General features: G+C 58.0%; 1 protein-coding gene across 3 annotated transcripts in view; it reads right to left on the reverse strand.

Annotated features, from left to right (window-relative positions):
- The window catches only part of CACNA1C (calcium voltage-gated channel subunit alpha1 C), a 466008-nt gene that overhangs the window by 133281 nt on the left and 305156 nt on the right, over nucleotides 1-27571 (reverse strand). For all 3 annotated transcript variants that reach the window (XM_027093450.1, XM_027093449.1, XM_027093448.1), the window contains exons 6-9: nucleotides 23836-23994; nucleotides 17101-17297; nucleotides 8255-8358; nucleotides 1516-1688 (exon numbers count right to left, since the gene is read on the reverse strand). In XM_027093450.1, the coding sequence (XP_026949251.1) occupies nucleotides 1516-1688; nucleotides 8255-8358; nucleotides 17101-17297; nucleotides 23836-23994 (633 nt within the window). The remainder of the gene's footprint in view (nucleotides 1-1515; nucleotides 1689-8254; nucleotides 8359-17100; nucleotides 17298-23835; nucleotides 23995-27571) is intronic.

Here is a 27571-nt window from a genome sequence, read left to right on the forward strand (position 1 = left end):
AGGGGGTAGATGGGCCTCGTCCACTCGATCCGCTCCAGCAGCAAAGAATTCTCCATCAGGGTAGGACAGGGAAGCAGCACACCTGTCCTCAGAAAAGAGCAGGATAACCGTGTCTCTGTGGACGGCCACCGAGTGCTGCGCGGGCAGTGGACACACAAGTTTCTACGAACGTGTAAGAGACACGCTCCTACCATCCGTGGTGAGCTGGGCTCCACCGTGGCCAGGGTGCAGACCGGAGCCCACAGCCCGCTCCTGTGCTTCGCAGCAGGTGTCGACGAGGCTCCCAGGCTAGCTCACTATTCACACATGGCTGGCTGCCACGGACCATCCCGCATCCACGATCCGTCAGCAGCGGAATGGACGCTGCCGGCGTCTTTCCAGGAAGATTCTCAGCAGCATCGCCGCTCACTGTTCTAATCCGTCTAAGGCCTTGTCGTCCAATGTGCAAAAACTCCTTAGCAGAGCGTGAAGGCCTCCTCGTTACCAGTCCCTGGCTGTGTGTGTGTTTTAATTTTGTGTTCATTCCTTGAGCAGAGTTATTGGAAAGCAAGTCGTGGAAGGCTGTATTCAATCCGTCTCTGAAACGATGGAGGCGGGCCTGCTCTCTGCTCACACCCAAGTTGTCTTCCTTCTCTCCCCAGCTGCTCCCCCTCCTAGATTCCCACTTAGAGCTCAGGTACCAACGAGCAGGGACACGCAGAACCCGGCCAGGGGGCATGAACACAACCGGCAGAATCTACGCCCACGCCCAAGGCCACCGTATCCGCACGCGCGTCGGGATACACATGCACACACGCGTCCTGCGCCCTCCTGGCCTCTGTCAGGACACAGCGATGGACACCCTGCTCCCCCGTCAGCCCCCGGAGCCTCAGCGGGTCTCTCTCCTCCCTCTGGGCCTGGGAGCCTTTCTAGCTTCCCCCGCTTATCTGACTGGCCCCGCTCAGCAAGCATGTCGGCTATTTAACCTGCTTGGTTCCTTGGTCAGAAACGTCCCGATTCAAATGTGCGCAACCCCAGGAAGGGGGCCCGCGGGAGGAGAAGAGAGGGGCTGGGGTCTGTTTCTAAGACCTAAAGCTATTCTGCCAGTTTCCTCCGGGTTTCCCCAACCTTCCCATTCAGCACCTTCCCAGATCTTTGAATCTAGCCTCCTCGAGAGAAACCTTGGGCTCTTTTCCCTGAGAAAGCGCAGTGGTCCTTGGAAGGGGAGGGGGGGAGCCTGCTTTCCGGTGGTGGTGGGGGAGATGGTCCCGTCTGAACAAGCCTGGAGCAGGACTCCTGCCCCGGCCCAGGGAGCCGGAGCTGGGAGGAGGATGTCGGATTTAAAACCAAGAGCCCGACTGAGCAGTTTCCCCCGTCCCGGGACCAGAGGCTCTAGGACGACTATATCAGGCTTTGTTCCACACGTGGCACTGATTTCTGAGAGCAGAGAAGATGGCTACAGGGGCCGCACCGTCAGGACGGGGGGAAGCCCCCCGCCTCGCCCAGACCCCAGCCCCAGTCGGGGAGGCCGCTCACTGTTTCGGGGTTTCTCCTCGTCCAAGCCCTCGTCCTCGTTCTCGGGGTCGATGTCCTCCGCCTGCGTGATCCAGTCCAGGTAGCCCTTCAGGTCCTCTTCCAGCTGCTGCTTCTCCCGCAGCTTCTGGAAGTCGCCCCGGGCCTTGGCCTTCTCCCTCTCTTTGGAAAACTCTCTGGCGAGAGGGCGGAGGGACAAGAAGAACAAAGCATTAATTGCTTCGCATGGGAAGCCTCCGGCCGCACCTGCGCTGCACAGACCGCTCCCCCTGCCCCGGGTCTGATCTGCTCTCACGAAAGAGGACGGAGTCACTGGGGCGGGGCGCTGCCTGACTCGGGACACGACTGTGGGGTGCACCAAATCCACTGCCCTTCTTCCTGGGCCATGATGGCAAGCTCTGCCTCTTCGTGACAAACGTTCTCCAATGACCTGGAAAGGCCTTCCGAGCAGTAACCCGGCGGGACCCCCGCCATCGCCCCGGGAGACGAGGGCCTGGGGTCAAGCTGAAGCCCAGCCCCCGCACTGGCTCTGCCAACCCTGGTGCCTCCTCGGTGGCTCAAAATCGGCCACGGGGGGATACGTACACTGCGGACATCGTCAAACGCTACAAACCAGGGCTTCTCCCCACAAAGAGCCAGTCGTTAATGTTTACCAGGACACCACTGATGTCAGGCCCAGGAGACCTCACCTCCTCACCCCCCGTTCTCATTTCTAGGGTTCGTTCTGCCCCGTTCAGCAAGCCTGGAGGGGTTTCTAATCTAGAGAATGTTCTTTCCCACATGGAGGGAGACAGAAGAGGATTCCAGACACAGGAAAATGTCCTGGGGGGGTGCCCTTCGGGTTAAAAAGGAAATCTAATCAGAATGGAAAAATACATAAAATCAAGATGATATAAAAGTTAAATGAGGCGTTCAGTCTAGAGCAATGATGAGTAGAAACTAAAATTAAGCCGGGATTTGCTGGAAGAAGAGCTTATTGAAAAATTTTGGAGAGTGTCTGTTTCTTTCCTATTTTCTATGGTTCTGTCCTTATTTTCTCTCTGACCTTGAATTCACTTTCTGAGCCAGGAGGGACCTGGCAGCCAAGAGGGGAGTCAGGGAGGCTGGTTCTCACTCTCAAAGCAAGTCTGTGCCTTTTCTTCCGAAACAGATAGGAGCAGCCTGCCTCTGACCTCCGGTCTCTGGGAAATGGGGCTCCTGGTGTGTGTGTGTGTGTGTGTGTGTGTGTGTGTGTGTGTGTGTGTGTGTGTGTGTGTGTGTGTGTGTGTGTTGGGGGGATTCTTGGTTTCTTCCTAGAGACGTGACTCCTCCTTCCCTCAGCAGTTGAGGCCTAGTTCAGGGCGGGAGGCCGCAGAGTCCACCTGGAAGGGATTCCATGCACTCCATGGGAGGCCCCGTGGAAGGAAGGACACACCGACAAGCCATGGGGCAGGAAGGCTCAACCCCGGAGCCCCTGCGCCCGCCATCCAGGATCTGCATTCATCGCAGCCACGGCAGGAGCAGACCTCAGCCACCACCCTTTATGGTGAGGGTTGGGCCGGGAGGGGTCTGGGGGACGTTTTCACCAGGAGCCGTGGCTCCCGAGCTACGAGTTCTCTTTGCTGCTTTGACGACGCTCTGGTTGGGATGGAACGTTCTTCTTCACTTTGATTGACTCCAGTTCGAATCGGACCGAACTTGCTCTTTCTTGGGCTTCCTGGCAGCTGGCGGCACCGTCCCCTCCTTCCCAGGGCAAAGGGGCTGCACTGACAGCTGACAGTGTGGATGGAGGCCTTGCCTCCATGGCGGATGGGCCCGGAGAGAGTCCCCAGCTCTCCGCACCCGCCACTCCTCCCGGGGCTGCGGTTCGCCACCCGGAGAGTCACTTCATGCAGCAGGGCCCCCCTGCAGCCCCCAGACTGCAGCTCCAGGCGCCCCCCCAACTGCCCTTCCGCCTCCACACACTTGAGAGCTCCATGCCTCGTGCAGCGGTTTGGGTGGAAGGGTGACTGAAGAGCTAAGAGGCCGTGCTTCTCCTGGAGCTGGGATCAGGCCAGAGCCGGGAAAGCTGGCCCAGCCATGCGTCACAGCATCTGCTCTGCAGAACCGAGGCCCACGACTTCTAGGAACAGACAGACATCCGGGAGAAGAGGAAATGAGGTTTCCTGGGGTGCGAGGGGCTCCGAGAGGCAGCAGAGCCAGATAGGAGCAGCCTGCCTCTGACCTCCGGTCTCTGGGAAATGGGGCGGAGTATGGGCACAGCCTGGCCCGGGCCGGGAGGAGGTGAGGGGCTCCCTCTCCGGGCTCCACGCAGCAGGGACGTGCAGGGCGGCAGCGCCCCGCTCTCTTCGTCTCCTCGCTGGATGTCCCACGCGGCCTGGGCCCAGGGGCTGGAGCCGGCTGCCCGGTCAGTCGCGGCGGGTCTGCGCGAAGGCGGGAGCACGTCCTGTGCACGCAACGGCCGACAGGACAAGCGCGGCGGAGAGCCCGGGCCGGGCGCGCACTTGCACAGCTCGCAGGGGGCAGCTGCGCGAAGGGTCCGTCGACGCAGCGGCCGGGCTCCAGGCCCCGCGGTGACCGGTGCGGCCGGTCCTCATCACCCGCGGACTCCGTGTCTGCAGACTCGCCTTCCCGCTAGGACTTCCCCGTCACGCCATCCACACCGCGAGCCCTCGCGGTCGCCGCGGATGCGCAGAAAGGCGGGACCTGGGGTCACGTTCCCGGCTGAGGTTGGACGAGCGGCCGCTCGCCTCCTTGGTGGTGCAGCTCATACTGTGAATAAGAGCCTTTTTACAGCCCATTTCCGCATTTTGTGCTTTCCGATGGTGATTTTTCTGATTAAAACGTCCCCCGAGCATGGAGCTGCCGTGCAGTCTGTGACCCTAAGGGCACGAGGACTGGGAGGTGCCTCACGGGGCAAGTCCGTGTGTCTGACAAGCGGAATCCAGGCCTGAGTTATGGGCTGTGGGTTGAGAGCTCGGCGCGAACAGATCAACACGGTGCCTTGAACGAGGCGCCTTCACACAGATGCACACACACGACAGCTTGTGTACTGATGGCAGCGCTGTGTCCAGAGCCTCGCGGGAACTTAACCCCACATCCCCTGAGGGCAGAGGCCAGTGTTCCCGAACCCAGGGCTGGTGGGCACTCCGCGGAACGAGGCTTCCAGGAATCACGCGCGTCTCCCCTGCTCCAGCCACGAGGCAGTGTGCCCGGGCACTTCTGCTTCCTCGGGACCTGGATGTAGCGTCTTAACTGTGGCCCGTGGTCAGGGGTGCTTTCAGGTTGTAAAATGCCCATCCTCAGGCCCTCTGCCCCATCTCCCCGGGGGGACAAGAGCTGGGCGCCCACCCTCTAAGAGGTCCCGGGCCCCTTGTCACCTGAAGACACACGTCTTCTGTGTTTGCAACCACTTAAAACCAAACAGTAACCAGAGTTGAGGGTCCAGGGACTTTCACCCAATGGCACCTTCTAGTGCAGCTTCCAGAATCTTGTGGCTGCCGTCACTGTAATTCTCATGGCTAGAGGCTGAGATCTCTGGAGGGGAAGGTCATACAGTCTGGTTCTTATCTGACTAATAGCATTCCTATGACATGTGAGGATCAAGAGATGATGACCGTGGAAGCGTTTGGAAAAAACCCACGAGATGCACATTTGCACGGACGCCTCCAGGCTCAGCAGGAATGTGTTTCCAGACGAAGGACGGCCGTCCCTCTGATGACCAAAATCTCCGAATTCCGCCTTTAAAATGGAGGCTTTGCAGAGTGTCGCTCTCCCTGCTTTCCTGGGCAGACGACCCCAAGCACACCTGAGCCCTTCCTCGGTGACAGCAGGGTGCAGTTCATGAGGACAGTTCCCGTGCTGGGCTCTGAAACGATGATAATACCCTTAACTGGCGGACGCAGGGCGTCGGCCCCCAGCTCCAAGTGCTCCAAGACTGCAGTGCTGCTGGGGGAGCTCTGTTCTCCCTCGAGGGCTGTTATGTCTGCAGGGCCGCTGGCCCCCAGCTCAGGACCTGTCCGCAGCCTTCAGGGCTGGGGCTCCCCAGCTTCCTCTGGGACCCCTGGGCTGGTCCCCCTGTCCTTACTGCGGTTCCCGCCCGTCTCCTCCCAGGTCTTGGCTGTCATCTGAGGACACAGGATTAACCAGGCCAATGGGCTTGGGGACGGTGGAGCCTGGGGGACGGGGACAGAGGCCATGGGTCCACATTGCGTGGGTTGAACCTCGGATCCTCCAGGCCGCACCGGTGAGAACTGGGGTAGTTCCCGCACGTAACCTTCACTCTTCTCCTCTGTGCAGGTGACACCCGCGTGGCCCCAGCGTGCGGGGCTGTCGTGGGCGGCAAAGGAGCGCATCCACTGAAGGCGCAGAGCCCGGGGCCTGCCGTCGAGCTGCTGACCACTGACACCACCCTGAGACGGGCCTTCCGTGAGCGCTGAGAAGTTTCCGAATGCTTCTGGAAGGCCGGCCGCCGGGTGAGTAGGCATACGGCTGTGCTCCAGGGTAACGACCGCACTGCTGTCCGGACTTCTCGAGACATGGCGAGCACCACGTGTGCTCAGCCGACGGCAGCCTGGCTCTGGGCCTTCTCACCGCGTGGCCAGCCCTCTGGACAGGCCGGGAAGGGGAGCTGCTCACGCTGGGCAGAGGGCGCCCGGGGCCGGAGGAGCCTTGGGAGATGTTCCCCAGCAACGTGGGGAGGAACGGGGCAGGAGCGGGTGTGAGGAGGGGCCCGGGGACCCCGGGCAAGGGCTGGGCTCACGGGCCCTGACTAGACGGGGTTTCTGGAATCCCGCAGGCTCCACACACCTGCTGTCACTTGAACCAAGACCGGCCCTTCAAGATCACTCTGCCCGCCCCCAGCGCTGCCGCCATCCACCCCCACCTGGACCCGCCGGGGGAGCCGAGGATGACCAGGCAGAGCCTCTGCTCGAGGGGGCCTTCGTGGTCGAGGCCTCAGCCTCCACCTCAGACCACTGGGGGGGCTTCACCGCTCAGACTCGCTCCTTGTCTCTGCAGGGAGAACGGGGAACCACTGTTTTCAAGGTTCAGAGCCCTGGCGTGTTACAGGCCCAGCTCGTTCAACGTTCGTTTGTGGGGCAGTGGCAGGAAGATGGTGCTGGGCTGTGTCTCGTGCTGACAGTGACCAGTGAGGGGACCCCGTACAAGCCACACGGCGTCTCAGGCTCCCTCCCCTCGTGTCTGGAAGCAGAGCGTGGAGCAGGTCTAACCTGTGACGACCCTGTTCAGTAATCTCAGCTCTGACAGCCTTCCAGTAAGCAGCGATCCCAGCGAGGACAGCACTGCTGTGTGCTGACTCGACGGAAGGCACCTCACTCTACCATCCCAGCGACCGAGGAGTCGGGCTTACGATCTCCGTTTTGTCAGATGGGTGAGTGACACTTAAAAGCCTTCTGCCTGGAGCTCCAAATTTCTGCCTTGAGTGGGTGATGAGGTTGACTTTTCAACGCTCTTCCTGACGACTCCTTATAAACAGGGCATTTTCTTGTGTCGGACACAAAATTGGAAACCCTTCCACCCTCCAGGCAGCTGACCGGGGCGTCTGCCGGCCTGCGTGTCACTGTCACCCTGACGGAAGGTGCCAGTCCCTGTGCAGCCGCTCGCGGCAAAGGCCCGGGGTGACGTAGCCCCCGACAGCACCCCCGTGGGGAGGGGCGAGGACAGAGGTGGACTCTGTCCCTCCGCCACTCCCAGGACTGACCCCGACGCTCCTGCGAGGCCTTGGGCTGCGGCAGGCGGGGGTGGGAAAGCTTCCCTGCGGCAGGCAGGGGTGGGAAATCTTCCTCCCTCGCCCGACTCTCCCCAGCATCACGTCCGCAGAGACGGAAGAAAGGCTGTGAAGCAGCTGCCCCTCCCCACGTGGCGAAGGCAGAAAGTGTCCCTGGGAGCCTTCAGGCGATGGCCTTGCATGGCTGGTGAGGGCTCGGGAAGAAGAGAGTGGGCCGAAGAGGCGTCCAGGGGGCCCGAGGTGCAGAGGTGGCTGCCCAGGGCTCCTCGGGCCCCAGCCACGGGCTGCCTCAGCCACGTTTTAACTTCATCCGAGCAAAGGCTGAAATTAGGCGGGCCTTGCACTTGGAGCCAAGCAGACAAAGTTAAAAGAAAGTGGATTCTATCTCCTCTGTGCTCCAGTGATCGATGGCTTCAAACAGCTGAGCGCCCTTCCTTTCAGAGAAGGGATACAGAGATGGACGGCCCAGTCTGTGATGAGCGCCAAAGGGAATGAGCATTTCAGTCTGTTTTGTTTACTTGCGTTTTAGCTCAAACTCCTGGTACCCTGGTCCAGTCAACACTGGGTAAAGGGGACCTGCGTCTTCACCGCCAGCCTGCCCTGGACTGTGGCTGGAGAGATAGGGCAGGTACCCATCTGCGAGGCTGCCACGCGGGCCAGAAGCCCACGGCCCACGAATCTTCCTCCAGTTCCTCTGCCCAGCACTTCCCACCCAAGGGGCTCAGCTGCTCTGGGGTTCCTGAAGAAGCATCCTGCCCTCCTGGACAGCCAGGGGTGCACGGGTGGCAGGTGACAGGTGGGCTTGGGTACCTCTCACTGCAGCCCAAACCAGTGGGCTCGGCCTTGTGCCTCTGATCTCTGCCCAGCCAGGCCAAGGACATTCACTTCAAGGCTCCTGGGGTGGCCCCACGTCCCAGGTTCATCAGAGTCAGAAAAAGAATAAAGCCAGGAAAAGCAGAAAGAGTAAGTGAAATAAATGGAAAAATTAAGACCTTTTTGTTTGGTCCTGCTTACCCGCTAAGGACACCGAGAACCAAGTTAAGTACAAAAAATGACCCTATGATGATTAGTGTAACAAAATAGATCCAGGGCCAGTCCCTTCCCACGGCATCATTGACCTGGAAGAACGGAATCACAGTTAGTACAGCTCCCAGAGCAGCCGAGCACGGCCCTGCCCACCCCGGGCCCGGCGCCGACCGGGCAGCACCGGGACCGGGGCCTCTAGGTCATCAGAGGCCAAACGGCCCGCCCAGCTGACGGCCAGCATCCTGGCTCAACGGAGACGTTTTCTGTTTCTCCTGGGCCTGGTGACGGATACAGCGGGACCTGGGGCCTTGCTCAGCTGCGCCGTAAAGAGGACACAGAAACGGTCAGCTTACCCGCTCAACACACCAAGAACCAGATTTAGAACGAAAAAGGATCCAAAGATGACCAGACTGACAAAATACACCCAGGGTAACTCGTAGCCCATAGCGTCCTGCATCTGGAAAGACGAAGGATAGTTAGGAAAGAGAGAAGCAGGAGTGAGTCAAAGCAAGTGGGCAGGGAGGCAGGGAGGATGTGAGTAGAGGCTGGCGTGGGAGATCACTGTCACCGGGCACCACCTTGACCCAAACACCCCGTGACCTTGACCTAAGCAAGAAGGGCCTCGGCAGGCTCTGCCTCAGGGGAGTCTCGCCTGGCGCTCTCTGACCCTTTATTTTCTGGAACAGAATTTTCCTCCGATGTTATCTATTCGGTTGTCTAAGAAGCTGGGTCACCTCTAAAGTGGTTCTTCCTACGAGATGGTTTTCGCTCAGTTGGGTTTATGTGGCCCCTGCGCCCGCCACCCTGGCCTCAGCGCTCAGGGACTAGCTGGGGGCTGGAACCTTCGGGCACACGTGGGGAGGTGCCTTCCCAGGGGGTGACCCCTGCGCCTGGAGTTTAGGGTGGACCGTGCTGTCTTATCGGCACCACAGGCCTCGGGCCGGGGAGGATGGCTGTTCAGGCTGGACTCAGGGGACAGCTCCTGTGCCTGCAACTCACGGGACCGTGGATCCCCGTGGGAGGTCGACGCCCCCGAGTTTCCAAATTCCTAAGTGCACAGGCTCCCCGAATGACTTACACCCGTGGTTCTCAAGGTGCTGTCCCTGGCCTCACCGGGGCACCTGGGAACGAGTTTGGAACTGCACACTCTGGGCCCTCCGTCCACACGGGGGGTGCCCGGCGACCACGTTCTCACCAGCCCTGCAGTGAGTCTGATGCGAGCCGGGGTTTGAGGGCCGCTGGTCCACGGCCCCCAGCCTCCGAGGCAACGGCACGACAGAGGCTGATTCCCTGCACGCAGGTCCACGGGGCGGCTCGTGCCCTGAGAAGCACTGATTGGTTTTCGGTGCTGCCCCCGCGCGTCCTTTCCAAACCTGCTCTCGTTTACCCGGGGTTACATTGTCTCATTGGAGGCAGCTCGCCAGTGTGACCACAGGGCAGAGAGCACAGCTCTGTCCCACCCTCGGGGTCGCTGGTTTGAGCCACGTAAGGAAAAGGTTCCCAACACGCGACTTTCCCAGGTCACAATTCAATCCAGTGTAACGCGAGTCTGTGGACATCCTCGCTGCCACGCGGCCGCTCTGTTTTCCACGCAGCATGTACACTTTCCAAGTGTATAATCTACTCACTACTATGCATCGTTTGTCCTCCGTGCTGGGGTGCAAGTGGCATGAGGACGGGCGTTGGGTGTAGCCTGTGCCCCCAAGTGCCCAGAACAGGGCCTTTGTATAAGGCAGGTGCTCAGTGAGGCCAGCCGGGTGGACGGACGGGCCCCCTCTGTGCCGGCCCCGCTACCCACGGGAGGCCCTTGCTGTAGGGGGACAGGTCAGTGGACGTCAGGTGGCGAATGCGGCTGCAGGGGTGCGTGTGCACAGCCACGGGCCTCCAGGAGAGGCTGCAGAGGCCGGTGAGGCCGGATCAGGCAGCCCGGGGGTGCCACTTGGCGGGGGGAGGGCAGGGGCAGTAAGGCCGCCTGGAGGCCGCGTGGTCCTGCCCCAGGAAGGGATTCCAGGAACTGGCAGGTGTTGGGATGGTGCCGGCAGCGTGAAGCACCCAGCACGATGGCGAGAGGAGGGCAGGGCAAGAGATGAACCCACGCAGGGCCATCCAGAGACGGGCTCGCTCCCAGTGCCAAGGGCCACCCTTGCGAAACTGCCCCAGAGCCGGGCAGACGGGGATGGGGAGGGAGGGCTGGTGCCTCAGCAGCGTCCTTGGGGGAGATCTCCCCCGGCTGCTTCCTTGTGCCCCACAGTTTTTTTTTTTTTGTGTGTGTGGTACGCGGGCCTCTCACCGTTGTGGCCTCTCCCGTTGCAGAGCACAGGCTCCGGACGCGCAGGCTCAGCGGCCGTGGCTCACGGGCACAGCCGCTCCGCGGCATGTGGGATCTTCCCGGACCGGGGCACGAACCCGTGTCCCCCGCATCGGCAGGCGGACTCTCAACCACTGCGCCACCAGGGAAGCCCCCTCGTGCCCTACATTTTGTGAACATTTAAGCTCATGGGAAGTGCAGTCCCCCAGGCCACACATCTCTGATGACTCAAGGAACCCATGAGCCTCAGAGGCTTCCTAGGCCCCTATTTAGTTGAGTGTCCTTTCCTCTGGGCCACAGGCAAGGGGTGAGGCGTCCAGCAGCACTAGGACCTCCAATGGATGGAGCTACAGACCTCCTGACCCCCAGATACCCACCCCACAGCCAGCCTCATGGAACCTCGTGACCCCTAGATAACCTCAGGACCTGCGGACACCCCATGAAGAGCCAGGGTCACGTCCAGGGGACGCATGGCCTCCACCTGTCCTTGTCCAACTCTTTGGTCTCCTCCGAGACTGTGGGCTGGTCTCTCCGAGGGTCAACTTTGGGGGCTGCAGGTGCAGGGTGGTGAGTGGAGGACAGACGAGAGGTGAATGAGCTCCTGGGGGTCCTAGGCCCCCTGCCCTGCGGCCCATGAGCAGCCAGAGGGGCCTCTGGGCCTGCCGGCCCTGGCTTTTACCTCCCTCCACAACCCCGTTTGCTCTGGGCCCCCTGCCCCAGGCAGCCTGGGCACCAGCACATGTGCGGGCGGCTCTGAAGTAGGGCAGCGCCAGAGCGGGGAGACGGATGGCTTCACTCAGCCCGAATGGAGCTATTAAGAAGAGAAGCATCAATAAAGGCATATTTTAAAAAAATGACCCAGATTGCTGACACTGTTATTTAGAGGTGAAAAAGGACAGGTCTTCTCAGAGCACTGAAGCCAGACGTTTCTCAGGCCCCTACGGGGAAGGGGCGCGGAGAGGCACCCCAGGGCCTGCCACCTGCAGCTCCTCGGCCCCCGGGCCAGCACCTCACAGGGTGACCCAGCCTTTGCTGGAACACACGCCTTACTCTCCCCCACATCTAATTCCCAGAGGGGACCACAGCCTCGAGCCTCCAAATCCAACATACATGTTTCCCCGAGAAGAAAATTCAGGAGGAACGATGGCTCCGGCCCCACTGCCTCGGGGTCTCCCTCCATTCCGGCCGGTTCCCGGGGGCTTTCACGTCTGGTGCTTCCCCCTCTAAGGGCTGGGCACTGCGGGTCCCCAAAGGCTGAGCAGCTTGAGGGGCGCGGGAGGCTGTCACCTGCCGTCAAAGGCAGGACGTGCAGCCCATGGAAGTCATGGCGCGTTACGGGGACTGTGCTCAGGGGGCAGGATCTGCTCTGTCCGGAAAGCCAGTGCCCTGGGCGATGGCCCAATGAACCCCTGACCTTTGTCACCTTGCCTGCGCGACATAGGGTCCACCCACAGTCGCAGGGACAGCAACAGGTTGGCGAACAGTCTTGCCCGACACCTCCTGCCCCTGCTCACGGCAGCAGGAAGGCCCGGATCTTGTGGGAGACACCAGCAGGCCCACCACCAAGGAGGCCAACAAGGCAGCTCCCCCCGGACTCGGCCAGGACCCCGCAAGGAGCGGAGGCCCTGTGGACGCCTGTGCCCTGATGCTGTTGTCGCGGGTGGGCCTCCGGCACGTGCTGAGACCACGGGGTGCCGGGCTGATTCCTGGGTCTGTTAGCAGCCCGAAGCACCGTCTCTCCAGCCAAACTGGCACAAAGCTGGCTTCTCCTTCTCTTCTGCCCCCCACCCAGCTGAAGTCCAGCGACACCCCATCTCCTCTGACGAGCTCTCCCTGCTCTCGCCGAGCCCTGCGTGGGACCCACGTGTCTCTGGGTCCCCACCTCTCCAATTACACCCAAACTCCTCGAGCGCGGGCCTGGGGACCTTGTAAGTGCTCACGAAATGTTCAATTGAATTACCGAGGAGTAAGGACTTGCCTAGTGCCAGTGAAATGAATAAAACTAAACCTAGTAAGTAAAGAAATAATAGCTTTGAGAGATGCAAATTCCCCTTCTTCAAATGCTTATAAACCACGGGTTTGTTGTTTAGGTAACAGATGCTCTGTGTAAAGCGCTGTGGGTGCTAAGTGGTAACGCTCTAGCTCAGGCAGATTCAGGGTTCAGGACCAGGGGGTCCTGAGGAGACCTAACACCTGCTCTACCTGATCCCCATTCAAGAGCCCAGGATGCTGTCTTTGGGTTATTGGAGGGGTTTTCATTTCCAATGACTATTAGGTCCCCAGGAGAACTCAGCCCCACCAGCTCTGCTAGCTGGCTGCCTGCAGAGGCTCGTTTCCCGTATCTGTAGTGAGAAGAGGTGCAGGTGGAACAGGAGAAAATAGGCTAACGCACCTGAATCTCTGCTTGGATGCCAAAGACCTTCGTCATAGACGAGGGATACTTCGGCAGCACCGAGACCGGAGATCAGTGGCCGTGGTGTGTATGTGTGAGTGTGTGTGAGCGTGTGTGCACGCGTGTGTTTACAAGGAATGTCCTCCCACACGGGCGAGTGCGGAGCTGACGACTGACTTGCGCAAAGTTTAAACCTTAGATTTTCACTCCCCAGGTCTCCTGCTGAACCAAACTAAGGCAGGTACGACAGAAGATGCATCTTTCTTTTGTATGATTTCTCATGAAGTATTCTTCCTAATCTTGTTTTAAGCTGTATTTCTAATTTTTAAAAACAAGCGGAAGAGCTGGTCATGGAGAGACCAACTGGGGAAAACGGGAGGTGTCAGAAAGAGGGGGCCCGGGTGTCAGTGGAGGAGGTGACCCCAGGACGCAGGCCAGAGGGCTGCCCTGTGCCACACGGGATACAGCATCCCAGGGGCCCCAGGTCAGAGGGCATCGTGGGCAGAGGTCAACAGAATCCTCCTGATGGATGGTGGGTGAGGCACCGAGATTCCTAAAGCACTGGGTGCCTGAACCCCCGGTAGGAGCCCCCTTGCCGGCCGCCCTCCCCCCAGGTCAGGGCCACGCTGCTGTCCCCACGAGCAGGGGCCATCCGAGGCAGGTGGGAAGTCAGCGATGAGCAGACCCCAGCGCACGCTGCTGTGACCTGGCTACACGTGGAGAGGGTGCTCAGAGTTCACATGGACCCCAGCTCTTGGGCCGCATCTGAGAACCTACAGATTGCCTCGGTTCAGGAAACCCGAGCCCCAAACACACAAGAAAGCAGCCTGGAGTGACACGCCACCGGGTGGGGCAAAACACACCGAGAGGAGACCTGGAGACGTGGCATCCCCGGGGGACGGTCCGACGGGGCTTCCCTCTCTCACAACTGCTCCCAGAGGCAGCCCACACCTTCCACTCCATCACTTTCCCCGCTATTCTTAAGAGGTGTGGACATTCTGAGAGTAAGCGGACAGGCTTTGGCTTCAAAAGCCATTTCCCAAGGAACTCCCACCCCCAAGGCCCCGCTCTGGCTTGGTCTCCAAATCCCCGTGTGCCCCCGCCCCGTCACCCGCAGACTCCTGGAACGGGCCATGGGGAAGGCAAGCGCAGGGCTGCCCGGGAGCCCGTCCCAGCGGGCGGTGTGAACAGCTGAGGAATCGTCCAAGCACTACTGCCCAGGCTTGTCGTGCTGGCCGGCCACGAACCCTTCCAAGTCGGGAGCGTGGGATGGGCTGACGGATTCACACTCAAGGCCACCCCAGGAGGAGCTGGGGGCCTGCCAACCGTCCCCCCACCCCGAGCCAGCTTCAGCGCTTCGGTGCTCCAGTGGGCTGTCAGCTCCCCAGGGATGTCTATCCAGCCGGTGGGTCCAGTCTCTGCGACACCTGGAGCCGTGGCTGCCCATCCCCACGTCCTGCAGACCTGCCCCCGGGACTCGGGGGGGAACGCGTTCCTCCGAGTGGAGGACCCTGGGCCCACCTTCCACAGAAGCCGTCTCCCTAGCCGGGTTCAAGCCAGTGGCACCAAAGCAGCGCCGTGCGATTGGGAACGTTAGGCTGCAGGGGACTCGAGCTCTAGCTGGACTCTCCCGGGAGCCTTTGCAGGTGCAGGTGCTGGGGCCGGACTCTCAGCGTCTGGTCCCACGGCTGGGGACGGGGGGAGCGTGGGCCCCTCCCTGCGTAGAAAGTTCCATGTTTTACACGAAAGCACATGGAGGTGTGAGAGTCTCGGGGTTTGGAGGAGAAATCCTGAAGGCGAGGAAGGCGCAGGGGGAGGGAAGAAGGAAGGAGGAGGAGAGGCGAGAGAAGTGGGAGCCGGCAGAACAGTATGCAGGCAGGCGCTGCGGGCTGGGCGGGGCTTTCCTCGAGAACACCCGCCAGGACGCTCCGTTTCAGTGTCGGGTGTGTGTGTGTGTGTGTGTGTGTGTGTGTGTGTGTGTGTGTGTAGGTGCGCATGCGTGAACACGTGTGTGCCCACACATACACACACGCGCACACGGCTCGGCCATTTAGGGAAGGTCAGGGCGAGGCTGTCCCCTGGGCCTGGGACTGCCCGCCACCTCAGACACTCCCTACTCCCGGCCCAAGCTCGTCACCCACCCACCACCCACAGGGGGAAAAGCACAACACAGCTGCTGAAAATTGCTGGTTGCCACGCGTGCTCCTTCGCAGCCCCCATGCTGGCTGTCACCGTGACAGCGCCTCCTTGGGTCACATCTGGCTGGTGGGGGGAGAGGGAGGGAGGGATGAAGGAGGATCCCAAAAATACACCAGGGACAGCAGCAAAGTAAATTATACCTATTCCCCTAGCCCCACACCCACCCACCCACTGCCACCCTGCCCTCAACTGGATGCTATGGGAGGCGTTTCCATAGCAACTTGAGGCGCGGGTTTGAAGCTCATGTGATGAGGCCCCAAAGCCCAGTTCCACACAGTCATGTGTTCTGTGCTGTCCGTTTGCAGAAGGATGTCTCTGTCCTTGGCTGGCCAGAGGGACTCACCCAAGATAGAAGGACCCGTTAGGGCCACTTTTGAATTCGATCTGCTTTACTAAACGAAATTAAATTTGCCCAGGTAGAGTAAGCTCAATGCCCCTTTTCTCACAGATTATTCAAAACCAAGTTCTCATTGAGGATGAGCCTGGGAGATGGGCTCCAGTGTTCCACCTCAGTTTGAGGGAGGAGTGATTAGACACTTTGCCTTTTTGCAAAGTGTCACAGTGTGGCCACTCTCTGGGGCTCTAGCGGCACTGCGTTGTTCAGTTTAGGGCTAGTCAGCTTGCCTACACTGAGCTGGATGTTACTGTGTCTGAGTCCCGAGGACTGAGCACCCCCGGCAAGCAAGGAATGCTCAATACTGTCTGCGGGGCACAAGGCACGAGGGCGAGTTTCAGCTGGTCCTGCACAGAGACGTACACATTTCACGGCAGCGCTGGGTCTCAGCCTCCCGACCCTACCCCAGAAACTGGGAGAAGAGGGCTTTTGAATTGTTGAAAAACAATTTAGAAGCTTCAATGCCCAGAACGCGCAAAGCATCTCCGAGCCGTTCCAGGACTCCTCCTGGTCCGGGAGGAGGTCCATACCTCTCCTGGCACTGTTCTTCCCAGTCTGGCAGCTCGGCTTGCTGGGAAGGCATCCACAACCCCCTCCCTCCCAAGCAGCCTCTGAGACCGTTTCCAGGACGGCCAAATCCATCCGACTGCTTGCAAAGCTCTGGGTGCGATGGTATTTTCAAGCCTGGCAACAAGCATTTTCCACCCAAATGCTGGAGTACAGCACCGGGCTCTAGCAAGTCAGTTCTCACGTGGAAGCAGGAGATACTACAAAGGATTACATTTTCTGGACTTGACTGCCAGAATGGAGAAGGACCAAGTATGACGTGTGTGCTTACGGGGCAGAGGCTGCGTGAACACCTGGCAAAGCAGTGCTGGCTGCTGGATGATAAAAGGAGCATCTTTAAGGTGAAAGGAGACTTGCTGCTGAGTGGCTGGCCCTCGAGAAGTGGCATTTCTGAATAAGCATTGCATAACCAGCGGAGCGCTTTGTCAGCAGTGAAAAGGATGGCAATGCATTTGTCTGATGGACTATTCTGATATAACGAGGTAAGATTAACATGGGAAATAGAAACATGATAGCATGCCACGATGCCACACGATTCAATAAAAGTGGTTTCTTAGAAGACCAGGCCTGGGTTTTCTCTTTAGCCCTAGAAATTGAACTCTGTGCCCTTCGGCTCTCTCTGGGGGGCAGAGGCAGGACACGGATGGGAACAGGAGCCCTACAAGGGAGCAGGAGCTGAGGACCCTGGGGTCGGGACCGGCCGTGTCCCCACGGGGCTGCGAGCCAGCGTTTCTCACTATGGAGGACAAAGGAAAGGTGACACTTGTCTTGGGCTGGTGGGCAGAGAGAGACTCCTTAGGGTGAGAGTCTCAGGCTTTGTTTCTCAGGCAAGACCTAGAAGAAATCGAAGGCCCTCATCGGCCGTCCCACCCCGGTGTGCGTGTGACCACATCACAGGAAGACGGAGAAGGTGGACGTCAAGGAGAAGCCGGCAGTCTGCGGGCTCCCCGCCCCCGCCCGTTCCCAGCACGTACCCAGTAGAGGACGTCGGTCCAGCCCTCCATGGTGATGCACTGGAACACGGTCAGCATGGCGAAGGCAAAGTTGTCGAAGTTGGTGATGCCGTGCTTGGGCCCATCCCAGCCCGGCTTGCACACCGTGCCATTCTGGCACTGCCGGCCGTGGCCCGTCTCCAGGGCACAGGGGGAGGGGTCGTCTTCTGCTGGGACATCTCAAATGGCCGGGGGAGAAGAGAAGGAAGCAGGGGGTGGGGGGAGAGGGACGGGCAGAGAAAGAAGAGAGAAGTTAGAGAGCAAAGTGATGGGCGAGGCTGGTGGGACGGCAAACGACCCGGCGGCAACAATGCAGAACAGAGTTACATCAATGCCCCAAACACGAAGTGAACGACACAAGGCACGAGGTATTCATTGTGTGCGGTCATCAACTTAGAAGGTCAGCGCTTTCAGCTACTTGTTGTAAAACTGTTTTTTAACCTCAGTCATTGATCTCAAAGACAGGAGGGCTGTTGGCTGTCAAATGGGCAATGAAAACATAACTACGATGCAACCACTCTGAGTAAAACATCCTGGAACGTGGTAGTGAGTCCTCGTCTTCTTTTTTTGGTGGTTAAGTATCTGTAGAAACTTCCGCTGGAATGCCAGAGTCTGGGCGAGGGCATTGTTGATTGGAAGGTTCTTTCACGTAATTGGCCAGAGATCCCGCCCAGTGATATTTTCTGACTCCACGTGGGTCCGTGACATATTACGTGATGCTTTACCAGGGATGCAAGTCACTTTGCAGTGGACGCCTTCTTGATGAAGGAAGGAAAATAAATTCTGACGGTGGGAAAAGTACCCACTGCAGAGCTTTATCCCAGCCTCTAAGCACAAACGCCACTGCGGTATTTTGTGCGTGTTGCGTGCAAACTTGTGGACCGCCCTTTTCTCCAGCATTAAGACCTTTCAGAAGAGAAGACCTGTCTTGACCTCTAATCAGGACAGAGCGGCGTGGGTGACGGGGAGGGCGCTCCCCAGGTGTGGACCGCTCTCGGCTTTTTCAAGAAACAGCATAACATACCCCATGGCCGCAGGCTGTGCTCGGGCCAGGAATAGCTGCTAGGAAGTTAGTGAGTTAAGGTATTTGTCGTGCAGAGATCACTGGTAAATTGAACTAAGACTTGGCTGAGTTAAGAATTTCCATTTTGGTAAAATACTGAGTCCTGGTCCCAGCTGCGGGAGGTAACAATGTGGAATTCACTGAAGTTTGTGAAATTAAGGACATCGTCTTATGCTTGTAGGAAGAAACAGTAGTAAACAGAATGGACCCCGGTTCTAACAAACAGATGACCGCCTCCGACTTCAGTGAAGACGTGCCCCCGAGAGAGAATTTGTTTGTCGCCCCTCGTTTGGGGATTCCAGGCCACCAGGGTCCTCTCTGGCTTCAAACGTACCCAAGCAGTCACGGGGCGAGGACCTCTGTACAGAGACTGTGGGCTCCTGGGCTGTTTCTCAGTTTGTGGCTTCACATCGCAGCTGTTCAGGAGGAAGGCAGCAGAGGAATATTAATCCTTAACCAAGGGGTGACTCTTAGGGAGGGGGACTGAGCTGAGTGGTTGGAGACACATGCTGACTTGTGTCCTCTTGGCTTTTCCCTTTCTCTCTCTCTTTTTTTCTTTTTTAAAATTAATTAATTTTCCCTACATCTTTATTGGAGTATAATTGCTTTACAATGGTGTGTTCGTTTCTGCTTTATAACAAAGTGAATCAGTTATACATATGTTCCCATATCTCTTCCCTCTTGCTTCTTTTTTTTTAAAATAAATTAATTTTATTTATATATTTTTGGCTGCACTGGGTTGTTGTTGTGGCGCGCGGGCTTTCTCTAGTTGCGGCGAGCGGGGGCTACTCTTCGTTGCGGTGCGCGGGCTTCTCATTGCGGTGGCTTCTCTTGTTGTGGAGCACAGGAGCATGGGGTCAGTAGTTGTGGTGCCCGGGCTCAGTAGTTGTGGCACACGGGCTCAGTAGTTGTGGCTCGTGGGCTCTAGAGCGCAGGCTCAGTAGTTGTGGCCCACGGGCTTAGTTGCTCCGCGGCATGTGGGATCTTCCCGGACCAGGGCTCGAACCCGTGTCCCCTGCACTGGCAGGCGGATTCCTAACCAGTGCGCCACCAGGGAAGTCCCTCTCTCTCTTTTCAACAGCTTCACCGAAATATAATTTACATGCCGTACAATTCATCAGTGAACACGGACAGCTCAGTTATTTTTAGTAAATTTATAGAGTTCTCCAGCCATTGCCACAATGCATTTGGAAACGCTTCCGTCGCCCCAGATTCCCGAGGCCCTTCTCCCATCCAGCCCTGGCAGCCACACCTGCTGTCTGTCTACAGATCTGCCTGCCTAGGAATCTCATATCGACAGGATCACACACGAGGTGGCTTTTTTCACGTAGCATCACGTTTCGAGATCTGTTCCTTTGCACGGCCGTACACATTGCTGTGCGTTTACCTGCTCGCCCGCTGATGGACAGCTGGCCTGCTTCCAGGCGGGGCCACTGTGAGCAGCTCGGCTTCTGGCTTGTTCCTGGCCCGGTGCTTTCGGTTGTGTGCCTGTGTGATGACCAAGGCGCTCCCTGGTCCCTGAACTGTACGGGGGACAACAGTGTCCCCATCATTTCCTGCTCTGGGGTCTAACCCCCAGGAGGCCTCCATTCACGTAATGGAACTCCAGTCATAGTTTTTTGTGACTTTTGAAATCTTAGGAGATTTGGATGTGAGGTTAAGGAATGGGAGGCTATAAAAGGATGGAACCTGAAGAGTGAATCTCAGACCTAACAATACATAAGAAAGTGGAAAACAAGCACTTAAAAACTGAGAGTAGGTGGACTGGAAAGCCAAGAACCGAACAGGTCCTAAATTCTGCTGGGTCTCACTTGCCTAGTGACCCGCTTTCTAGAACGATGTGTTCAGTCACTGTGACAAAAGTGCTGGGACGATGAAAGATGAGACAGAAGAGAAGGTGAACAAAATAGAGGGAAGCTTGTGTTTCTTCTTCTCCGGCCTTGCTTTCTAGTGCAATAAAGGTGCTGCTAATCTCTGCACTGTGACTGCCAATCTGATAGTTTCCCCTGCACCTCAATTCCTGAACACAGGCAGAAGTGAGGAAAAGGTGAAGGCTGCCAAACGGAGTCCTGAGTGTCCTCAAGGAAGGGAAACGTATTTGAGGGCTTTACAAATGTATGTTGAGAAGAAAACGGCGTCCAGGGGACGTGATCTCGTTAATAAAGGAGAGAGGATGAGGTTCAGAAAGATGGTCTACAGGATCAAGTGCCACTCTGCTATTTTAAATCTGTCTTGAACAACAGTAAAAAGAAGATTTGAGAACAATTAAGGGGCAATAATTATCTGGTAAAAATAGGTATCTATAAAAAGCACTAAAGGGAACACCCGACACATGTGAGCACGCACACATGAGTGGGTCCCGGCGACATGCACTTGAGGGTGGGGGGAAATTAGCTTGAACGTGAAGACGTGCTGGATTCTCAGCAGAGCCATGAATTCCCAGAGAGGGAAATGGGAACACGACGTTGGAGAAACAGCCAAAGCCATACGGGCTCCCCGTTTTAAAGCAGAAATGAAGAGAGGTGGGGTCATTCTGGAAAGTCCAAATTAAGGTTGTGGTAAAAGAATGGAGGTACAGAGGAGGAGAGAGTTTGGAAGTGCAGTTAATGCCCAACAAGAGCACGAAACCTGGGAGAGCGCCAGCGAGGGCCTCCAGGAAGAAATCACCAAAGACAAAACCAATTACTTTTTTAGGCCCCAACTTTAAGGAGTGAATAGACTGAAAGTGATTTCACTTCTGGGTTTCAGCCAACCAATTCTCTGCCAGTCTCAGGGGTAATTACTGCGCTTGGGAGAGCTATGCAGAGTGACCTGGCTCGGACTGCGACCAAACAGATGGGACGACCAGAAACAAAAAGGACGGACATATGGTGATGTATCTGTTGAGGAACAAGGGAGGCGCCTTGCAGATGCCTCCGGGATCGGGGGAGATCTCCTCTCCTGAGACCACATCTGCAGGGGCTGGAAGGGGCAGCCTGGAGGCAGAACAATGGTACACCGGCAGCTCCAGTGCTTTCTGGTATGGATTTGATAGGAGCATGGCTCAAAATCCAAGGTACCCTAAAATCTACAAGTTCACAAAATAATCCCAAAGTGTAAAAACAATCTGACGTAAATTCCATAAAAAAACCAAGACGAGGACTCACAAGCGCTTTTGCATAATCTAAGTTTGCAGAAAAATAGAGGAATTCACTCCAAAGTCTAAAATTAAAAAAAGACACCCATTCCAAAGGTGATGCAAACGTCTCCAGAACGCGTGGCGAGTGGTTTCAAAGATACGCTCCGGCTGTGCTGAGTGTGTCCGGATTCCTGTACACATCCCTCTTTGTCAGCGTTGATCAGTGTGTAGATGGAAGGGGCCCCCATGACACGAGAGGGTCCCTGGACGGCCATCAGACGCGGTTCAGATGCAGGCAGTGAGTGAGCGCCTGAGTGCAGGGTGCTGGGCGGAATGGCCTCTGCAGCGTGTCCTGGGCACCCTTCCCGCGGGGCTGACGGGGCTCCTCTCCCGGGAGCGCTCCCCGGGGTCTGCCCTCGGGCACCCTGTCTCCCCGGGCGATGGTGTTTCCACGATGCGGGCCAATTCTCTTCCGAACCTGGTGGGGTGGGGTCGGGGGGAGGTGAACCCATCACATAAATAACCCGGGCTTTTTCCAGGAGGAATCAGGAAGTGTCTCAGGTGTGTTTCCTGGTCTGCTCACCCTCAGGGATGGACAGTAGCGTGTTCCCAGATTGGCCATCCACTCGGCCAGGCCAGTTCTGCTCTGTCTCTTGAGAGCACGGAGGCCGCGGAAGGTGTCGGCAGGCCTGCGGCAGCCTTTCCTCCAGCCACCCCCGTCTGGCACAGAGGAGCCCCTCACCCTGTCCATCACGCCCACCGTGTTCTGGCTGTTTGAGGCCACTGAAGGCAGGACCACAAAGTCAGAGACTTCCAGGCGGTGCGGGCACAGCCCCCGTAGGATCCTGCCGACCGCAGAAAAGCCACCTTGACTGCTTCCCCGTCGGATGGCAGAGGCAGGGGTGGTGGGAGCAGCTCCCGCTCAGCGAGGACAGACGCGTGGAGGCGCGGCCACTCAGCACAGAGTCTCACCGCATCTCCCCACCACACCTTGGTGCACAGGTGAGAGCCACTGCACCGCCCATCGCCCGGTTGATGGGGCCTTTCGGACCCGGCATCCCCGCACCGGCCCGAGGAGTCTGGGTCAAACGGGTCGGTGGCCATTTCAATACAACGGCATAAATTTTAGACGTTCTGTGGTGGCTCTGAAGCAGGTCTTAGAATGAGCTCTAAGGAAGCCACACAGTTAACGTAAGTTTACTGTTTCTGGGCAGCTACAGGTCGAGCCCAACAAAAGGAAGGATCTGAATTAAAGGGGAGAATGTTATTCGTTGCATTATTGGGTATTTCTTTAAGCAAGGCTGGAAATCTCAGAATTTTAACTAAAGTCAAGATCTAATTCCTTCAATTTTAAAACAGTTCCTTTTTTTAATGTGACAGTTTATTTTATATAATATGACCCAAGAAATTCTCCCTACAGTGAAGAAATGGTCTCCTCTTAGACTTGCCATCAAAGAAGTAGAAACAGTTGCGCGAGTCTGTGACTATAGGTTTACAGTTCTGGGTTTCTGTTTTGGCTGTGGCCACATGCAAACACCTGGCCAGTTCGTCCAGGTCACTCAGATCCGGGGATCCATTTGGTTTCCGATTATGATTCATCCACTTCACTGCCTCCTGTGTGGACGCTCTCCCCACTCCCAGGGAGGGGGCCAAGTTTAATTTACTGCCTGGGCTGAGCGGGAGTGTGAAGCCGTGGACGCGAAGGGGAAAGAAGGTCTCTCAATGCTTCAGAGAGCTGCTCCCCTTTGTGCCCTAAGGTGCCAGAAACTAGGATGAAAGATCTTGTTGTTTGGAAAAAAGTCACGTTAAGTCGAACATGGCTAACCCCGTGCGGGGTATTTTTTTTTTAAACAAGTTTTTGTGTTAAACTACTTCGTTTAAAAGCCATGTTGATCTCTGTTTAAATGTTTTCTTAAAGGTCCAGCTGAGACTTCAGTAGCTGAAGACAGCAGTTTGTCGCACGTCAGTCAAGCCCAAAGTCCAGTCCTACCGGCGAGAGCCCGGCGAGTAGCACGGCTCGCTGAATGCGCTGATTTACGGAAGGGACGCAGAGAGAGTGTGTCAGAGAGGACGGGCCGGCGGATGCCCGAGGTACAGACACACCTCCTGGAGGAAAAGGAGTTTTCCTGCTGGCCGTCCTCCCCTCCTGGACTGGGGGCCCCGGACGGGAGGCAGAGACACCCAGACGGACGACCCAGGGCTGTGACGGGAGAGCCACCAGCTGAGGGCGAGGCCTCCCCCCGAGGGCACTTTGGTGACAAGCTACACGGGGGACAAGGGGGCAGAGACATACAGTCCCCAGGTTAGCTCCGATTCTTAAAATATTCAGTGTTGGCTAGGCGCCTCGTTTAAAGAATGCTTAGCAGTGCCGGACAACACTCGTGTTTAGCTATTTTAACACAGACTCATTTTAGTAAAAACAAAAATTAGAACCGAGAGAAAAAAAATACAATCTCTGGCTCTCCTGGCCGTGGAAACGCAGGCGCTCGACGGCAGGGTCTCCCCGCTGGCCGGGGGTGGACGGCGCTCCCCTTACCTGCGATGCCCTCCTGGTTGTAGCAGGTCTTGTGCATCTTCCCCATGAAGAGCTCCAGCCCGATGATGGCGTAGATGATAATGACGAAGAGCACGAGCAGGGCGATGTGCAGCAGGGGCACCATGGCCTTGATGATGGAGTTCAGGACCACCTGGAGACCTGCAACGGCAAAGCGGACTCTGCGCCCACCGCTACTGGAACTCAGCCGTCTGCCGTGACCCGCTCCCCGCCGACGGGCCCGCACCCCAGTTCCCGGTAAGGAAACCGAGGCGCCAGGTTACTCGGTCAGAGTGACACCCTGGGGGAGCTGGATCCAGGTGGGCCTGACCCCAGACCTCCCCGGGAGCCACCTCCAGACGGAAGGACAGGGAGATGCTGTCCTTCTAAGGGCATTTCAGTTGGGGAAGGTGGAAACAGTCCTAGAGACGGACGGTGGTGACGTTGGCTTCGTGCCGCTGAACTGTGCACTTAGAAGTGGTCAAGTGGGACATTTTGGCTTGCATCTATCACTACAATAAATTGTTTTTCAAGTACCCAGATCCCTTCAGGGAAAGAAAAGGGTAAATAAGAAACACTCTTTCGCAGTGGGTCCTGTCTGCACACCCCAAGGGTCTGCAGACTTACACCACTGTCTTATGGGGAGAAGGACCCCTCAGTTACAAGCTGAACCATAAATAGCAACCCAGAATGTCGCCTGTTTAAACGAGATGCTGCACACGGTCATCGTAATGGTAGGTACCCTCAAGCCCCCAGGTCTACCCCAGGCCCCAGAAAGCCGTCCGTCAACGGGTGGGCGCTGCCTCCACGCCCCAGGAGGGAAGTGGGGGGGCGTCGGGCTCCCCTCCCCACAGCAGGGGCCTGCCTCAGACACAGCACAGCAGGACCTCCTCCTCCGAGTCACCCCCGCGGGCCACCTTCTGTGTCTCTCACTCACCCAGCAGCCATGGACACCCTTCCACCTCTCCCGCACTGCGGGCGTCACCCCTGCTCACCCACCGCCCTCGGCGCTGGCGAGTGAAGGCCGGGCACCCTGTCCCCAGACCGCGAGGCAGTCCCCGGGCCTTTGTGACCTGGAGGAGTGGGGTTCACAAGTCCAATTCGGAGAACTCGCCCCAGCCATTAAGCTGAGCCGGGGAGAGGAAACCAAATAAGAGAAAAGCTAGAATAATTTCACCTGTGAATTAATGCGAGGGCCGTGCCGCCTCCCAGCAGAACAAGATGCTTCAGACCCAAATGACTCGGTTAACTAGCAGGTTGTACACATATCTGGTGACAGGTGCGGAGCCACGGAGGAAGCTACAACCCAGCCGCACAGCGACTTTTGGGGTGTCTGCTGGGGCGCTGCTCACGGGGGGAGACGGAGGTCCCCGGATCCGGCTGCCCAGACCACGAGGGGAACGCGACCAGGCCTTCAGTGCCACGTGGCAGAGAATGGGGGGGCACGGGATGGGGAGACCTCCTCCTGCCCTATAAGGCCTTGGGCGTGGGTCCACCCTGTGCCCCCGGCCCTCGCTCTCTGGACTCCTGGTCAAACAGCGTTTCTTTCAGACTCAAACGTGCCATCCTTCGACGCGGGGCCATCGTCGGCGCTGTTCCCTCGGCCTGGAACGCGTTTCCGTAATTCCCTCCAACGTTCCCTTCTGCTCTCAGCCCAAGCATCCCTCCTCTGGGGACCCTTCCCCAAGCTCCCAGAGCAGAGATGTCTTGTTTCTTACATGTCTTCTTAGAACCAGTTCCTTTGCTTTGGAGCGTGAGTCTCCCTTTGGCATTACATGTTCATTAAGTGGCTTTCCAACATTTATACCCGGCTCCCACGTCAGGCTGAGTTTTGTGAACGCGGAGACTGTGGGCCCTTCTGGCTGTTTTATCGCTGAGGCAGCTCTGCAAACAGACAGCCGACTTTCCCGGGCCTGCAGGCCGGGCTGTGGAGAGGCCCAGAGGAAGTCGAAGCAGCCCGTGCTTCTGTCCACCGCTGGGGGCCGTCAGAGTGGCCGCCGGACGCTCTGCTCCCTGCCATCCCCTGGGGTTGGTGGCCTCACCACGCCCCTGAGCACCAAGGCCCGATCTGGGCCCCCAGGCTCCTTCCTCCCACTGTTACCAAGTCCTGCCAATTTGCTTTTGAAGTGTTTTACACAAGTATAAATACCGTTTACTATGTAAATAATACATGCTCATTACACAGGAGAAATGCTTATTATAGAGAGATTAGAAAACACAGGGGAGCAGGAACAGAAAGAACTCGTCCGTCGTCCCACCGCCCAGAGGGGACCGCTGTGAGCCTCTCAGGGTGTATTTTGGACACTCTGGCCCCTGGGCTCAGCTACTCGGTGAGCTGGTCTCCCTGCCGTCTGGTGTTCATGCCGCTGTTGGGACGCTCAAGCAGAGAGTGTCACGTCCTTGGCGTGAGTCCTCCTCCGATGCCGTCACCCGCCTCCGCATCCAGCCTGACGGCCCCCGCCTCTGGCTCACGCCTCACTCTCCAGCCACAACCGAGCCCCAGCTTCTTTGGCCACAGGCCTCCTCGCGTCAGCACAGGCTGTTCCCCCAGCGGACGCTGTTCCCTGCCTGACGCACGGCCCCGGCCTCGCGTCCTCTCGTCTGTGGCCCACGGCAGGGACTCTGCGTGCCGGCTGCCTTCAGGAAACCACTCCATTCAAGGATCTTCAGGAGACGCCGAGCTGTGTCATCGGGAAAAGGCCGACTCACGGAGCAGGAAGGGCACAGGCACGGAGGGGGCTGTCAACGACCTTCACAGGATTTAACCTGCTGTTCTGGGGAAGAAGAGCTGGCAGAAGTCAGCGTAACCATGGGGATGGAGCCAGGACCAATCAGGAAGATTTAGGTTCAACACAAAGACTGTCCAAGAAACAGACCTAAGGTGGAGCAGGGTGCTCCGAGAGGTAGTGAGCTCCCCGTCCTCAGAGGGATGAGAGCAGCGACTGAATAAGCTCTTGGAGGAGGAGCCTTGGTGGGGATTCAGCCAGTGGGTGAAGGACAGCCTCAGAGCACCGAAGCCCCCAGCCCTCATCGACCTGTAATGAAGACTTATTGGGGCAGGTGGATGACCCCAATTCCCCCAGCACAACCTGGCAAAGTAGGTACTGTCATTAACGGTATTTACGGAGGAGAAGCGCGAGTTCTAGAGAGGTTAAGGGGCCTGCCCATGGCGTCACAGCTGCCGGCAGGGGTGGGCACAGGGCTTGGTGCTGGCCTGACTCCAGGCCCGGGGCTGCACGACTGGGCTAAACGCCTCCCGTGGGCCCTGGCCCGGGGCTCTCGGCCTCCACGATCTGCATCTGTGAAGCAGTGGCACATGAACACGACATCTGCTGGGCAGGCGGGGGGCTCGTCCTGCTGCCAGGGGGCGCCCCGCGGCCTCCGAGGCCCTGGCCGCCATCCTCACTGCCGGCCCGGGTCGGCACCCCAGAGCCCCCCCGCACGTAACTGGCTCTCAAGGCCTGCGTCTCAATGGCTCCTCCTCGGGCGGGCTCACAGCTGCCCCCGAAACATCTCCTTCTGTTCCCATTCCACTCAGAAAACACAGCGACTTCTCTGCGCCCAAGTGCTCTCCTCTGACGGGCCGGGGACGGGGTCCCCGCGGGAGCCCTGGGGCCAGGCCAGCCTGGTAGAGCAGCTGCGGGAAGGTGGCCCATGGACACGAGATCACTAAGGGCCACACCCACGGTGAGCCTGTGTTCCGGGCCCTAAATCAGGACGTGAGACCAGACAAACACAC

This window comes from Aethalodelphis obliquidens, unplaced genomic scaffold, assembly GCF_003676395.1.
Source record: "Aethalodelphis obliquidens isolate GAN/ISIS:26980383/991018 unplaced genomic scaffold, ASM367639v1 scaffold83, whole genome shotgun sequence".
In the NCBI taxonomy this organism is placed as follows: Eukaryota; Metazoa; Chordata; class Mammalia; order Artiodactyla; family Delphinidae; genus Aethalodelphis; species Aethalodelphis obliquidens.